Source organism: Tiliqua scincoides, chromosome 6, assembly GCF_035046505.1.
Source record: "Tiliqua scincoides isolate rTilSci1 chromosome 6, rTilSci1.hap2, whole genome shotgun sequence".
Classification (NCBI taxonomy): Eukaryota; Metazoa; Chordata; class Lepidosauria; order Squamata; family Scincidae; genus Tiliqua; species Tiliqua scincoides.
Window position 1 is genome coordinate 54,005,734 of NC_089826.1, and position 16,964 is coordinate 54,022,697.

Here is a 16,964-nt window from a genome sequence, read left to right on the forward strand (position 1 = left end):
TTGCAAGCAGTGAGCATGCCAGTGGTCCGCCCATGCCCCCTGGTGCTGATAAGTCAGCACGAGGGTGGGTGGGAGGGAATTGGGGGTATGGAATGGGGCAAGGAGAAGAGGAACAGGGAGGAGATTGGGTTGGGAAGGAAAGCAGATTAAGGCTGGAAAGGGGGTAGTATCAGTGGGCAATAGAGTCACTGGTACCCTATCATCCTTCCCAGCCTCAGTCTGCCTTCCTGGGTCCACTCAGACTTGCACCAGCTAAATTGCTGGCACCAGTAAGTAGACCCATGCAGACAATCAAGGCTTACCTGCAAGCAAGGGAAGAAATGTTCCCTTACCTGGAGGAAACCCCTAGGACTGTCCCGCACTGGATGCAGTGTGAGCTCCAGTGGAGCAGGTGTTTGGGAGGGAGGAATATTTTATAGGATTGGGCTGTGTGTTTGATAAGACAAGGTAAAATTCATAGACTTGTGGCCTTACTGTTACATCCACTACATACTCTGTATCAAGTAGCCCTTGAAAAAGACAATGGGCTAGACATTAACATATGACCCTAAACTTTATCATATGATCCTAGACAAATTCCTCAGTTTGCCTTCTGCTGAGAGCCTGATGCTTCTTTTAAAGGCAGCACCCCAGCATTCCTGCTGATGACATCACTACCCCTACTATCAGAGAATTTCTGATAGTAAAGTAGATTAAAGAACAGTTTTTATCCCAGTGCAGTGTCTAGATTAAATGCGGGGGTACAGTGATATGTTGTACAGAGTTTTAGCAATGTGGTGATTGTATATGTAGTCTGCCTGACTTTGTTGTATTGTTGTTTTGTGTGGGTCTTGTCTTGTTCTACCTTGCGAAAGCACCTAATTTCGTTGTACTTATGTATACGGGTACAATGACAAATAAATTTTCTATTCTATTCTAATTTCTGGTGCTGTCCTCCCCACCCCCACCCCTCCCCCAACTACATGTTGTACGTGCTTCTCTCCCCAACTACATGCTGTTCATGCAGTTAACTTTGTGTGAATGTGATAAATTATCCCTTTAAGCTTTATGCTATGCTTTATCTATTTATACTTCCACAAAGAATGTATTAATTTTCATGAGTGAAACTCCCAGTCCCAAAGTTTTATGCTTATGGGAGCCACACCATATGCACAGTGTTGAAAACCACTACATTAACTCCATTATCTGCCAAAGGTCATTGTCCTTCTCGGTCTTGTGATCATGTCAGGGTGATGCCTGTTGTTTACAGTTTGTCGTATTCCTTCCTCAGATCCCCTGTTATGGCTGGAGGTTTGTTCGCGGTCAACAGGAAATGGTTCTGGGATCTTGGTGGCTATGATCCAGGTTTAGAAATCTGGGGCGGGGAGCAGTACGAAATTTCCTTCAAGGTAAGTCATCTGAAAGTTTCTTCATGGTGCACACTACTTTGGTATGGAGCAGGCATATATTGTGTTTTACCAACCTCTGTGGCCCAAACTAGATGTTCCCATAGGGCCATCATCTTCCACCATGCAGCCACACTGATGATGCGCCTGTTGCATGCAGTGGTGGGGAGGGGGGCAACCAGATGAAAATAAAAATATTTCCTACTTGCCTCTCCATAGGGCACCTGGTCACCAGTGGGTCTCCTCAGACATATGCCAGCTCCTTAGGTGGTATAAGTCCAAGGAGACTCCTGGGGGTGGGTCTGGGATGGAAAAGGGGCATAGGATCTGGCATGTGCTACTGCTACCAAGATCCACACCTTTCCTGCCCCAAACTGCCCCATGCCCTTCCACTCCCTGCCCCAATCCTCCCCCAAACACCCATGAACTGCCACCCCTGCCACCTTACCTGCTCCACTGTGGCATCCAAGAGTTGCTTCCATGTGTGCAGAGCCTCTGGCTATTTGTGCTGGCAACCCAGTATTGCAGAACCGCAGTGCGCCTTCTAAGAGACTGCCGTGGTGCTTTCAGCAGCAGAGTGGAGTTCCACTACCGTTAAAGCTCTTTAAAGGACTGGGCCATTGGTCAGATGTATTTTTCCAACTGTTTTCTCAAAACCTACATTTGCCTCACAGGAGGCTGGAGTCTAAAATGGAAGAAAGGCAGGGGGAGGGCTGCTTTGTATCTTGCTTCCCTCACAGGAATGAGACATCAGCTGGAAATACAGTAGGAATTTCATCAAAGAGCAACTTCATCCTAGCTCCTTCCTCTTTCTGGTTCTCCTCCTTTTTTCAGTGATAGACCTCCCATTCATTTTATGGGACAAATGCCCTGGACGAAGAGCCTCACGCGCCTTTAGGACTCCATGGAAGCCTCTCTGAGGCTCCTGATGGGGTTGGAAACAGTGCTTCTGGTTTTCTGGAAGCACAGTTTATAGCATCAGGGAACCTCAGAAAGGCTTCTGCAATGTGTCCTGGAGTTGCATGAGGTTCCGTGAGCTTCAGGTAAGCGGGGGGTGGATTTGTGTGCAGGGAGCCGGTGACTTCCTGCAGGGGCATCATCATGGGCCTTTGCTCTGGGCTGCAGGGCTGGGGAGGTCTGCCGCAGCAGGTCTTTTCCTTCTGACTCCACCCCCTCCACCACCCTCTACTGGATGCAGTACAAACTTCTAGAAAACAGGATCCAACTGGCCTCCTTTCTTCTTGGGCCATTTTTCTGCTCAAATTCATCCTTCTCAAACTGCTTTTTCATATGGGCATGTTTCCCCTCTCCCCCCCCCCATTCCTGTGCTCAAACACAACCTCTTAAGAACTAGAATAATGTGAAATCTGAAACAGACCAAGCCATTAATACTGTAAATGAAATGGATGAACAAAACAGAAGGATGCATTGCCGACACTTGCAAACAGAATTTTAGACCTGAAACCATTCCAATAGCAGGCTTTTATTAAACCCTTCCTAGCCAAAATCCATCCACAACAGGATGGAACAAGCCAGAATAGACATTTTCTAATTCAATATCATGCAAAACACAGCTTTGTATATTATAGGCACATGAGAACAATATTTTGGAAATCACATCCATGCAGAATTGAAATTGTATTAACCCTTCTCAGCCAAAACCATCTTTAACAAACAACAGCTTCGAATGACTGATCTTCAGTCACCAACCAAAGTAACAATCCAGTCCTAACTAAATACCTTCCCCTCCACCAATACATTTGCACCAATGGAGCATGTGCTGAATCCTGCAGGGGGCAGTCTGAAGGCGTCCTCGAGATAAGGGAACTTTTGCTCCTTTCCTCAGGGGCAAGCCTCAGCTGTTTCAATGGGTCTCTTTGGATCTGTGGCAGCCATTGTGCTGGCCCAAGTCTGAGTAGAGTAAGGGAGAGGGAAGGGGACAAGAATGGGGTTAGGATCTGGCCACTTCTGGAGTATTGCATACATTTCGGGTCACCACATTTCAAAAAAAGATATAGTGAAACTGGGAAATGTGCAGAAACAAGTGACCAGAATGATTAGTGGGCTGGGGCACTTGCTTTACAAAGAAAGGCTACAGTGTTTGGGGCTCTTCAGTCTCGCAAAAAGGCGCTTAACGGGTGTCATGATCAAGATGTATAAAATTGTGCATAAGGTGGATAGAGCTGATAGAAAGTCTTTTCTCTCTGCACAACACCAAGGGACATCCACTAAAATTGAGTGTTGTGAGAGTTAGAACAGACAAAAAAAATATTTCTTTAGCCAGTGTGTAATTAATCTGTGGAATTCCTTGCCACAAGATATGGTGTTCACACCTGGCCTAGATGTCTTTGGACAGATTTATTGGGGGGGGGGGGGTTTGGAATCCATTGCAAGTTACAAGCCATGATGGTAATTTGCAACTTCAGATCTTAGGCTACCTCAGAATGCCTAATGCAAGGGAGTATAGGATACAGGTATCATGTTGCTTTGCGTACTCCGTAAGACATCAGGCGGGCAGACAACTGGAGGGGGTGGCAGGCAGAAGCAGGGTCACCTGCCTTAGTAGTTCACCATTCCCTCAGCTCACCACTTGAGACAAGTGCTTCAATTGGCCTAATAGTGGAGCAAAACAGGCCCACTTCCAGTTTTTTCTGTTTTTCACATGTCTTGTTTCAATGTTACCCAGAAGATTTGGGTCAAATTTTGAAGACTTGGATGGAACAAGCCAGAATGTAAAAAAGAAAGGGTTATACGCCCGTTGTGCCAGTTCAATTGCTATTTAATTTGAGGACTTTATAATCAGTTTTTAATACCTGCTCTCTCTGTCTCTCTGTCTCTGTCTCTGTCTCTGTCTCTCTCTCTCTCTCTCCTCCACTACAGAGGAGCAAAGTTCTCCACTACTATTTAAAGATTTTCAAGTGGACCACAAGTGTGCTGTGGGAGGGGGGTAATTTATTAGAAGGGTCATGGGGAATGTGAGCTTTTCCCACCAGTAGCACAGTGCACCTTGTCAATTGTCAATATATGGATGGTGCGCCATGAAAATTCAGCACCTTTTCAGTGTGCCATGAGAGGAAAAATGTTGAAAATCTCAAACTTAAAGGGTTCCATTATCACTCACAATCCTATGTTAACCAACTTTTCAGTGCCAATGCAGCCACAATGAAGCCCTGAGATAAGGGCTTACTTTGAGGAAGCCCCTCCCCCCCACACACACACTGCAGGATGCAGCACACTCCCCATTGACTTGGCTGCAATTGGCGCTGGAAAATTACTTAGGCTTGGGCTTTCAGTCCATTTGTAACAAACATCTCCTTCAGGGGAATTTTCCCTGGAAAATATTGCAGGAGGAACTGTTAACCTCTTGCCCCTGTGCACTATAGAGAGGAGGGAAGCAGAAATTATTTATTTGTTGGCTTATGAACCTATGCCCTGCACTTCAATGTGAAAACACTTCTACAATAGAAGTAACAATAGAAAAACGACTGTGCATCAGAACATACAAACACACTTTGACATATACACATATGTATGCATGTATATATGTATCTGACTGTGCAGTTGGTCTTTTCAGCCCTGGCTGCATTTCAACACAGAAGATAACATGTGCACGTAAGGGTGTAACACATGAGCAGAGATTGTGACCAAAAGCTAATGTTGCGTTCCAATAGAAATGGATTCTTAACAAGAATGAAAGAGCTATAGGTGCAAGCAAAGTAGTGTTTATGGGGGGGGGGGAGATAATTCCCTCATGTTAATGCACGGTTGGAAGAATACCTGGAATCAAAAGGCAGGGGAATGAAAACTAAAACTGTTTGGCTGCACACAGGGCACAGAAAGCAGTAATGGGTTCAATGGTCAGTGACGTCAATGGCTAAGGTTACCTATCCATATCTGCTGGGATCATTGGGTGGAGGCTTTGGAGGCAGGAGTTGTGGGGCTAGTCAATCAAGATGCAGCCATCTCCTGTTTTAGAGAAATAATTTCAAAATGCAAAGGTGATAGAGGATCTGTAGTGTTCTCTGTCCATAGGCCAACGTGAGATTCTTTTGAGCCTATAGACTCAATCTTGGCCAACGTTGTGCCTTGATGGCTCTTGATAGCTGATTTCTGTTTCTAGGGAGATCGGTTGGGCAGTTCTTTTGTGAGTTGGGAAATTGGTTCAGGAGATTGCGGAGATCAGAATTGTTACAGTGCAATCCTATAGATATTGCTACTCAAAGCGAGCCCCATTGAATTCAGTGGAATATACTCCATGTAACTGCGTATAGAATTGCAACCTTGCAGCCCAATCCTATGCTGGGTTTCCCATGCGATCCACCACCCTAAGTCCCAGGCCAGTGGCATGGCAGCCACCCCACCATTCAGCAGGCCATAGCTGTCAGTGCAAATGGCTGAAGGTCACATGCAGGCAACAGTCTGCTGAACATTCACCATCCTCTTCCACTGTTTGCAAGTTGGCGACACAGGCAGTTCACTGAGGGTCATGGGTGATTCAGGGTGAGAAGCAGGTTGGTTCTGGGGTAAGAAGGGAAGGATCTTGGCAGTAGCAGTGCATGCCGAGATCCTGTTCCCCCTTTCTGGCACTAATCCACCCCGAGGAATCTCGTTTCCCAGAGTAGGTCCCAGGAGACACAATGGAGGCCAGGTGGCCTATGGGAAGGTAGGTAAAAAAAGATTTTTACTTTTCTCTCCTGGACCATCTGGTTGTCCCCCTATAGCATTGCATACTGTGGACTGGTGCAGGACATGATTGGGCCCTTAGTGACTTTTCCATCTGGCTTCTTGTACTGTAGTGTGTTTTTTTTTCTTTTTTGCTACGATTCTCTTCTGAAACTAGGGTTCACATATAGGTTTAAGATCTTCTAGCCTGATGTAATCTTCTGTGATGTCTTCCCTGAGTTAACTGCAGAATAAATTTAGTATGTCACACATTGACTTTATTGCAAATCAAATTACTTTTGTCAAGCATCAAAAGGGCATAAGCATGTCCTTCTTTACTAATATGGAGTGAAGAAGAAGACGTACTGAATGAACTACATGGATGGTGCCAGAGGATGTCTGTACTCTGGACTGCCAATGTGGATTTGAGGGTGTTTTCAGCAGAATCCAAATGACTTGCATGAACTGAGCTGCTGTCATGTAACTTTGAATCAATTCCAGAAGCAGAGAAAACAAAGCAGAAAGACAAAAGAAGCCCATGAGCGAAATGGATGGACAGTTTGCTGGGAGTACATCGGTTTGCACTCTCGATAGTTTCAGAGACAAATGAACACTGCGTCTTGCATCTCACCATTCTGACAGCAAACCTAAAGATTGTATTATGCCATTTCCTACTTCCCCGCTATTTGTCATTGGAAAGAATATAATTGCAAGGCAGATCATTCCTCTCTCTGCAGAAACCATGGTAACCATACTGGAAGCTTAGACACTAAATTGTCCCAGCCTGTTTTGTTCAAGTGACAAATTCTTTGGAGAGAGCTTTGCGCTACACTGGGTCTCATTTCAGCCATATTTCCTCATTCATCTCATTACAGGGAGTTGACCTTAGGGTCTGTGTCCTTCCTTATGAATACATTTTGAAAGAGCTTTCAACAGCATTTTGAAGCATTTGCTTTGAGAAAAAACAAGCAAACTTCTCTTGTGGTCTCAGCAGGGAAGGGAGAGGGGCAGAAAGGAAGTTCACTGAGAAACTATATGCAGAAGGGTTGCTTTTTTCTTTGAAGCATGGAAGGGATACAGTGATGGGAGGAGAGGTAAACCAAATCTATTCATAAGAGGAAGAAGAACAGGCCAGTCATGGCTGCAGCCTTCAGCCCACATATAATCTGATAATAATACTGAACATCCTTATGGCATTCATTGAATGTTCAAAGCACTGTGAATACATTATTGCAATCTGTACAACAGTCTTATAAGGTAGGCTGGTATAAGGGTGGTATCAGGGGTTGATCTTCATATATATATATATATATATATATATAAAGTCCACCTGGCCATGCCATCTGCCTGAATGCCCCAGTATTGGTGGCAGCGATATCTCACGTCAGGTGAGAGGCTTGTGCCAATGCCATGTCTGGAACCCCCATATAGATGGGAGTTACTCCTTAGTAGAAAATCCCTCAGACCATCATCATGGGCCCTTTGGAAGATGCTCACATTGGCCAGTGCAGAGAGTGGAAGGAGCTACAGCCATGCAACTCTCTAGAAGGAAGTTAATAGCACTGGCTGTACCTCTTTTTCCCATCCTCTGTCCCCATTAGCAAGATGGGAAGGTGGTAGGGGAAGGGGCCTGCCAAAGATTCCCCCCATTCACTGATGGAAAGAGTGGAATGAGCCACTGCAATTCACCACAAGAGTGGGAGGAGCCGCAAAGTGGAAGGCGTTACTGCAACCTCTTCCTGGGCACAGGGTTTGTTGTTGTATACAAATGCTGTGCATATGAGAGGGGACATTCAGTCTTATTGGCTTATTATGCTCCCCCACAACCACTGTGTGATCATATTAGGCTGAAATGTAATGTCCCAACACAGATTATAATCTTGTTTCTACTATATACTCTGACATATGCCAAGATTACATACTAGGGGGTCAATTCTGTTATGAGTTCAATACAAGTGAACCCAATAGATTCCGGGTGGTCTATGTCTAGTGTCCTCTGTCTCTGCTGGAGAGAAGGTGGCGTATCCCAGGACATGAGGGATGCAAACATCGTCACGCTGTACAAGAACAGAGGCAACAGGGGCGACTGCAATAACTACTGCAGCATCTCTCTCCTTAGCATTGTAGGAAAGCTGTTTGCCGAAGTTGCACTAAAGAGACTCCAGGCATTTGCAGAGAGTGTCTATCCAGAATTGCTGTATGGATTCCAAGCCAACAGGTCCACCACTGTTGTGGTATTCTCCCTTAGACAGCTGCAGGAGAAATGCAAGGAACAACAACAGCCACTCTTTATAGCCTTCATAGATCTCACGAAGGCTTTCGACCTGGTCAACAGGGACGGCCTCTTCAAGATTCTCCCCAAGATCGAATGTCCACCCAGGCTCCTCCGCATCATCAGGTCTTTCCACAAGGACATGAAGAGCACTGTAGTCTTTGATGGCTCCACATCAGACCCCTTTGACATCCGAAGCGGAGTGAAGCAGGGCTGTGTTCTTGCGCCAACCTTGTTTGGGATTTTCTTCACTGTCCTGCTGAAGCATGCCTTTGGAACTGCAACAGAAGGCATCTATCTCTGGACCAGTTCAGACGGAAAGCTCTTCAACCTCTCCAGACTGAGACCAAAGTCCAAAGACCAACTGAAATGTCTGCGTGACTTCCTCTTTGCCGCCGATGCAGCTGTCACCGCCCACTCTGCCAAAGATCTTCAGCAGTTCATAAATCGTTTTAGCAAGGCCTGCCAAGACTTTGGACTAACAATACAATACTGTGACTTTGGACTGACAGTACAATACTGACAGTTGCAATACAAGAATATCTGCAAGAGGGATCTGAAGGCCTTCGGAATGAACCTCAACAGGTGGGAAACCTTGGCCTCTGAGCGTCCCGCTTGGAGGCAGGCAGTGCAGCTTGGCCTCTCCCAGTTTGAATAGACACTTGCCAAACAGACTGAGGCAAAGAGGCAAAGAAGGAAGGCCCATAGCCAGGGAGACACACCAGGGACAGACTACATTTGCTCCCAGTGTGGAAGGGATTGTCACTCCCGAATTGGCCTTTTCAGCCACACTAGATGCTGTTCCAGAACCACTTTTCAGAGCGCAATACCATAGTCTTCTGAGACTGAAGGATGGCAGTGATGAAATGTATAAATCTCTGGTTGCAGTGGTTGTAGGTTCCCCTTTTAGCATTAGCCTAGTATACTGGAATTTAAAATGGAATTGCTAAATAAATACAGGTGTCACTCAACAATGGGGATACAGTCTCTGATCCCTGTTGTTATGTGATTAGGTTGTTAAGCAAACATGCAGCCCAATATAATGCCTCTGTTGTGTACACCTGTATTGTTAATACTCTCTCTCAAATTATCTTGTTCTTGCTGATGCAAAAGTTGGGATATTTGTGGTGGTACAGCTTTAAAATAACCAGCAAGATGCCACTACTTAAGTTCTGCATTTACATCTGAAAGGGAGCGGTGGTTTGATGTGTTAATTTCTCCAAATGCAAAGATAAGGCAGAAGCAAATGCAAAGAATTAATTTAATGTGTTTCTTAAAGCCTTCTTGAGCTATTAATAGGCATGCTAATTGCACAGAAAATAAGATACTTAGTAAATTTCCCAGAAACTACCTCTGTTTTTGTTTGTCTAGTGGAGGATGAGGACAGTTTTTTTGGAAATGAACAGGGAAAGAGCTTCTGCCCCTCCAAAATTTGTAAACATACATTGGTAAATCCATTTCAGTCAATATGCTAAACTTCCACTATTTTCCTATGAATGCCTCCAAAGTGTTAATTGGAACCTAGGCTCAGAGGCAAGCTAAATGCTAAACACAAAAATCCTGTTTCTGCTTTCTTCTTCATGAAAACCAACCTCAGAAGGTTGAGTCCGGGAGAAGGAGTTAAACAAGCACTAAACAGTGAAATAACTTTAGGTAAGAATGTTGTAATAGACACCGCCTTAAACTGTAAACCTACTCTAACCTATTTCCGGGGAGTAAGCCCCTCTGAACACAGTGGCACTTCCTTCTGAGTAGACATGCCTAGGCTTGCACTGCTTAGCTAGTTTCCTTCCATTTTGGGGGAAAGGGGGGGGAATTTTTGGAGAGAGGGATGGAGGCTAAATTCAGTTTCAGAGTTTAGCCAATTCCAGGGTTTATTTGAGAGCAAAACTGAGTACGATAAGTTTCCATCTGTCTGTAGCCAACAATTTGAGCTTCATGTCCCCTTATGTGAGCCTCAGTAGGCAGCTAATGACTCTCTAGTTTCTCAGTTACCTATGTATAGTGGCATTATGTATTCTCTTTGCCCTGTCAGAAGCTGATATGGACAATGAAATTCAAGTGTGTGTGTGTGTGTAAGCGAAAGAGAGAGAGAGAGACAGAACATCTTTAGAGCTCTTTCTCTCTTTGTTCATCTGCCATTTGTGAATTGCTGAACTGTAACAAAGAAGACAGTTCAAATATTTAATTATCGCCGTCAGACTGTAAATGTGTGTAACATTCTTTTTAGATGTTGCAATTGCCACTTATGAACTGATAGGTATATACAAAAGATTTATCCATCAAAGCAAGCAACTTTATATATCTTGAAACTGTTTCAAATGGAGCTTGCTAGGCATGTATGTTAAAATTCAAAGTAAAGGTAAGAAGTGGTTCATTCAGTGCAAATATAGCATGTGCGGGTAGATCATACAGCATATGATCTGTGGAACATTGGTGAAGGAAAAGGCAGCTGTCCCTCCCATATTCTTTTGTAATCTTGCAGTACATTCCCTGGGCAATGCACCAGTTGAACTTTCATTCGGCTGGCTCCTTTTGCTTTTGTGTGAATGAGCCACTGTAGATTAAGCGTCACAAATAGATTTTCATACCTTCCCTCTCCAGTTCAGATGTTGGGTCAGTCCAAATGATACTTTAACATTCCAACCAGCCCCGTGCAATGAAGGACACATGTGCCACTTCCAAGTGCCAAACTGGAGGGAGGGAGACACAGTGGCAGATCTCCCCAGCCCCCAGGGCAAAGGTCCGCGATGGCGCCCTCCATAGGATGTCGCCACCTTCACATGCAAATCCCCCCCCATTTACCTGAGGCTTACAGAGCCTTGCAGGACTGTAGACTGCATCAAGGAAGCTTCCTGAGCCTTCCCCGAGGTTTTGAACTGTGCTTCTGGAAAAACGGAAACAGTTTCCAACCCCGTCAGGAGCCTGAGAGGCTTCCATGGGGTCCTAAAGGCTCACACCCAGGGCATTTGCCCTTTTGCCTACAGTGGAAGGTCCACCACTGGGGAGTCAGTGGCACATACTGACTCCCTCCCCTCAAGTTTGGGCCAGTTTGCTGAATGATGGGCTGGTTCAAATCAGAAAGCATAATCCATGCTGGATTCACAGTGTTTTGAATGGTCAATTTATCCATTCATCAAAACCCTATTCAGCCCCTTTGCACACAGCTGTATGTGCAGAGGGGTCTATCCATGCATTCAGGGACCCTGGCAACTGTAAGCAAGGAAGGTTGTAGCCATGCAACCGAGACCCTTGCAGGGTCAGCCTATGCTAGTATGGATATAGCCGTCTGCTTGTATTACTATATATTCAGGGGGCCTGGGCCAGGCATTATTTAAGTAGAGCCTACTGCCGTATTACAGCCTCCCATTGAATTCTACACATGATTCACTTCTGAAAAGTACTCATGAAAAATCAAGCAATGAGAAATCAACATGAACTTACAAATGTGAACTATGCACCTATGTTTCCATGTGTACTTATTTCCATGCATGAATGCTCACACACACACATATATGTGCATGTATCTCCTTATGCCCTTTGGGGCAGAAATAGGCATTTAGTTGACATATGGACTGTCCCCAATAATTTGTAATGTCAGGCAGGTAATCCAAAGTGGCAGTAACTTTTCTTGTGTGCATGCCAAAGCATACACTCACCCCTTATCAGCCCTACCCCAACACTGCCATTTAGCAGAGGCTAATCACAGAGGCTAATCACCGGGTAGATGGGACTCATCAGCCTGGGAAGGCAGCTCATCTGAGAGAAGGAAAACTCTGATCCCAAACCTCCATTGCCTTGTGGCTACATCCAGCTATGGAAAAGGCTTCAGGAGTCAACCTCGAGGCAAAATCCGGAGCCGGAGTCCCTGAGGCAGTTCATGGCTGAACACAGTCACGTTCTGGCAACTCCTGTGACGCCGCTGGAACCAACCGTATTGGCCTCTGCCTTTCCATTGGACCATTTCAGCGATGTGGAGAGGGGGGATTTGCTGCATGGGTAACAGCCTATCCTCCATACCTACTTTACCCAGGCTTCGTGCACTGGAGAGGACACTCTGTTCCAGAACCACCATTCAGAGCGTGACACCATAGTCTTCCGAGACTGAAGGATGCCAACAAAAAAAATCACAAAGGCAATGAAATGTCAGCTTATATTTTCATTAGGGTTATGCAACAAACAGCATAAAAATGCTCCTGCCTCATCCTAATGCTTTAAGACTTCAGGAAAGACTTGCACAATTGCTGCGTGAATAATTAGCCACAGGATGTATGTACCTTTCACCTAAGTACATAGCGTGAAAGCAGTTAGCTCAGAGGTATATATCATTATTATAGCTAGGAGGTGGATACCTGCCATGAAATATAGCTTTCATTGGTGACAAACCAACAAAAGCAGCATGCATTAATCACATGGAGCATGTTGACAATACAGGTCAGCTCAGGGCGGAGAGCCAACTAAGAACTTGCAGTGAGCAATTATCTTTTGCCTCTTACAAACAGGCTACAGACAGCTTGAAAACACAGGACTGTCCAACGTTTCCAGAAAATTCTCCAGGAAGGAAAGCAAAGGCTTTGACCAGGTTGGACCTACATAGTTCCCCTAAGCCCTTCTATGGAATGCACCCATCTTTTCCAATGCACACATTAGGATTGGGGTTCTTCTTTGCTACCTACTCAGCTCATGTTTGCCAACATTAAATTTTTTTTTTTTACAAAACTGCTCTTTTGTGTATTCGGCCATATATGTTTATAAGCTCAAGACAGCTATTTGCCTTCCGCCTTCTTCTCTTTTAGGTTCCTTGTTAAAACCACCTACCTACTGTAGATTCTTGCCTATAAGGCAATCTCACAGATAAGGCAAGGGCAGGTTTTCAGCCCAAAATCATGGAATATTCCATGACACTTGGATAAGTTGGGGGTAAAAGTTAAAGAAAGGTGCTTGTGAGGAAGAGCTGTAGCTTGCCCTGGAACTTGATTGCCCTGTAGCCTGACTGAAAGAGAGGAAAAAATCTGAGCTGCACCACTGTTTTTGAAGACATTAACAAGGTGCTTATGCAGTACTGTGTGCCATTCCCCCCTTCTGTGTAATGAAACAGCTGGGAGGGAGGGGAAATTCCCGCCCCCATCAGTAGTTGTATTGTGTTTGTAGATGGCAGGCTTTAAGACCCAGCTGCACCATCCAACCTGCCTACCTGCAAAGTCACAAGTCATGAGTCACTTGAGTCATGAGTCATGAGTCTCATGAGTCATGAGTCACTAATGGCTAGTTGCATTGGGAGAGGCAAAGCATGGCCAGCTGGAGTGACATTGCACAGGGTATGTTCATACCTGCCATTCCTTTGGGCTACTTCTGCCTGTCACAACACACCTGAACTGCCCTGACCCCCAGATAGGACGAGGAGATGGTCCACACTGGATTTTTTTGGTTAAAATTTCTTGCCTTATAAGCAAGTATCTACATGTAGCTCTCAGGCTTTGGCAGAGACAGAGGAGCAGCAGGCATTTCCCCCCACCAAACTGCCAGCCTCATGGATGAGCTGGCCCTGCCTTTGGCATAATTGGGGGTCAGCACAGAACAGTGCATTGTTGTCTAAGCTGGGCTTGCAAAGCCATCTTTCACTGTTGTTTATACTGGCTTCAGATTTGTTGCTGAAAAATAAGACATTTGAGTTTTACAGCTTGCTCAGATAGCCCGTCCCAAACTTTCATCTCTGCAATTCATCTGCTAGCTTCATGCGGCAAAATTCCCCCTTAGGTATCTATAACATTTAACTTAGAAAGAAAATAATCAGGCTGCTTATCCAATTTAATGCTGTGTTTAGTCCAGATGACATTAAAAACGCATTTTTAAGTTGCTCTGATCTTCCCAGAGAAGAGCAAAGTAAACCCTTGGAATCAGACTGCAAACAAATAAGCAAAGCAGGAACAGCTGCTAAATGTCCAACAAGCCAGTCTGAGATTCATTGCAATTACCCTACAAAATGCACCTCAGGTTTGCCTTGCTGTGTGTTTCTATTTTATACCTAGCATATTTGCACCAAATGGTTTCTCTTCCTAATTGTTATCACCACAGTGTCTCCAATACCTTTCTCATTTGTTTCTTCTTGATTATTGATATCATATGGCCTCAAGAAGATGTTGTGTGAATTGTACCTCCTATTTATTAATTACAGAGCAGATTTAATTTTCAAAGTCCTTTGCAATCGTCCTGAATGTACAGTAGCCCCCCCATATCAGTGGGTCCCATAGCCATTGTTTCAGTTATCAGCGGATCAAAAATATTTAATAGGTTACAGAAAGTCCTTCCTTCCTCCTAAAACATAGATTGCAGCACCTCACATGATGGCTGCCTCTGGCCTGGAGACACTTCTGTGACTAAACACAGAAGCAGCCAACCAGCCCATCACTCAGGCAGGGACTCCTCTGAGCCTTTAAGCCTGCCATCTGTACTGTATACAGATACAACCTCCCTATACACAAATTTGGGACCTGTGGTTTTAACTAACCATGGGTTCTGAACACACAGTAGAAGTCAGACCTAAGGTCCTGGACACAACAGGAGATGCTCCCTGGTTGCATCTGAGAGCCTTTCTGAAGCATGTAGAGGCCACACACTACTTCTATGGGCTTCAGAAAGCTCCCCCTCCCCCACCCCGCCAGGGTGTTTAAAGGGCACTTTTGGTTTTCAAGGAAAACCAGACATGCTCTTTAAACACCTCTGGAGGATTTCTGAAGCCCACAGAGGCTATATGCAGCCTCTAGGGCAGAGTTTCTCAAACTGTGGGTCGGGACCCACTAGGTGGATCGCGAGCCAATTTCAGGTGGGTCCCCATTCATTTCAATATTTTATTTTTAATATATTAGACTTGATGCTAACATGGCATGAGACTGCATTTGAGGATATGTTACAGACCTGTACTTTTAACAAGCTCCTATGTATATTCTTTTAATAATGATAGTCAATGGGACTTACTCCTGGGTAAGTGTGATAGGATTGCAGCCTCAGATTGTTAAAAATTTTCCTACTTGATGATGTCAGTTCTGGTCATGACATCGCTTCCAGTGGGTCCTGGAAGGTTCTCATTCTAAAAAGTAGGTCCCAGTGCTAAATGTGTGATAACCACTGCCCTAGGGGTCTCAGAAAAGCTCTGGATGGCAACTATGGAATATCTTATAATATTCCATAGTTATGGAATAATAACTATGGGTTATTAGTAATTATGGGTTACTAATAATTATGGGTTATGTCAGAATGCCAGATGCAAGGGAGGGCACCAGTTTGCAGGTCTCTTGTTACCTGGTATGCTCCTTGGGGCATTTGGTGGGCCGCTGTGAGATACAGGAAGCTAGACTAGATGGGCCTATGGCCTGATCCAGTGGGGCTGTTCTTATGTTCTTATCTCTGGTTGCCTCCGGAGGTAATATGGGTCCGACCCGTGGATTTTTAAATCTGCAAGTTCCAGTATCCATGGGGGATCTGGGGATGGACCTCCATTGATACCAAGGTCCCACCCATATAGCATTTGCTACTATCTGTGGTTTCAGGCATCTGTGGTAGATCTTGGAATGTATCCCCTGCAGATACAGGGGGGCTACTGTATCTTGACCACAGTAGTAGTGGAGGTCAGAATGCTGGACTTGGTACCTGGGTTCAAACTTCTGTTCAACCATTGGAAAACCAATGGCAAGTTACTAGTTGCTGGGCAGAACCTTTCACGGCCCCCCCACCTGAACACTGGGCTCATGCATCCTTCCCGAATCTGGTTGCAGGTGATGAGGAGCAGTAACAATGGCTTCCCTTCCCTACTAGTCAGTGTGAGAATCCTGCAGAGGGGCACCACCACTGCCACTGGTCTGCTCAGGAGTGGTTTAGACAGCAATGCCCTTTGATTGGCAGGGGTCCTCAGGCAATGCCTATGCTGGCCAGCTTCGGATACATCCCCTATCATGGGCCAATCACTGTTTCTTGACACAATATAATCCAGTATGCTTCCTTAATTGAGAGTACCTTATACTAACATTTCCACTTGAATTTTGAATTCTGAATTTTTCTCTTTTTAACTTCAGGTGTCAATCAGACTTTTGTTAACAAGATCAAAAATTGCCTTAGTACAAGTGTTTTGCTAATTTTCTAAAACTAGCATGATCTGGTGTGTTTGGACACCGTTTGTTATCCCTTCTGTTATCCATTCTCTCTCTTCTGAAAGGTTTAAATATAAGAGGCTATTTACCTCCAGCAACCTTTTGTTATTTACACTCAAAGCTTGTAAAAAAGTTTCTGAAGCACAGAAGAAGCCGTTAAAAATGTGTGCCATATCGCAACTGCTCAGTTAGGAGGCTTTCAATGGTTACTCTGTGTTAGAAATTCCTGGTGTGAGACCTCTTGGTTATGGTGCAAAAATTAGAAAACAATATTGGTAGTTGTGTCAACAATGGCTTTTGCCTCAATCCTATTCCCCACCAGTCTATTCTATGGTGGGAGGGGGGGTACATGGCATAAATCTGAGGAGCTACAGGGGGTGTGCCAGGCAAGGAAGAGGAGATGGGATCCCAGCACGCATGATTGCCACCAAGATCCAGCCCTTCCCATTCTTGAACCACCTTCTGCCTGCTCCCTCCCTGCCCCAATCCTCCTCTGAACTT

General features: G+C 45.0%; 1 protein-coding gene across 1 annotated transcript in view; it reads left to right on the forward strand.

Annotated features, from left to right (window-relative positions):
* The window catches only part of GALNTL6 (polypeptide N-acetylgalactosaminyltransferase like 6), a 629,228-nt gene that overhangs the window by 568,340 nt on the left and 43,924 nt on the right, over positions 1–16,964 (forward strand). The window contains exon 7 of the mRNA XM_066631983.1: positions 1,271–1,388. Coding sequence (XP_066488080.1) covers positions 1,271–1,388 — 118 coding nt within the window. The remainder of the gene's footprint in view (positions 1–1,270; positions 1,389–16,964) is intronic.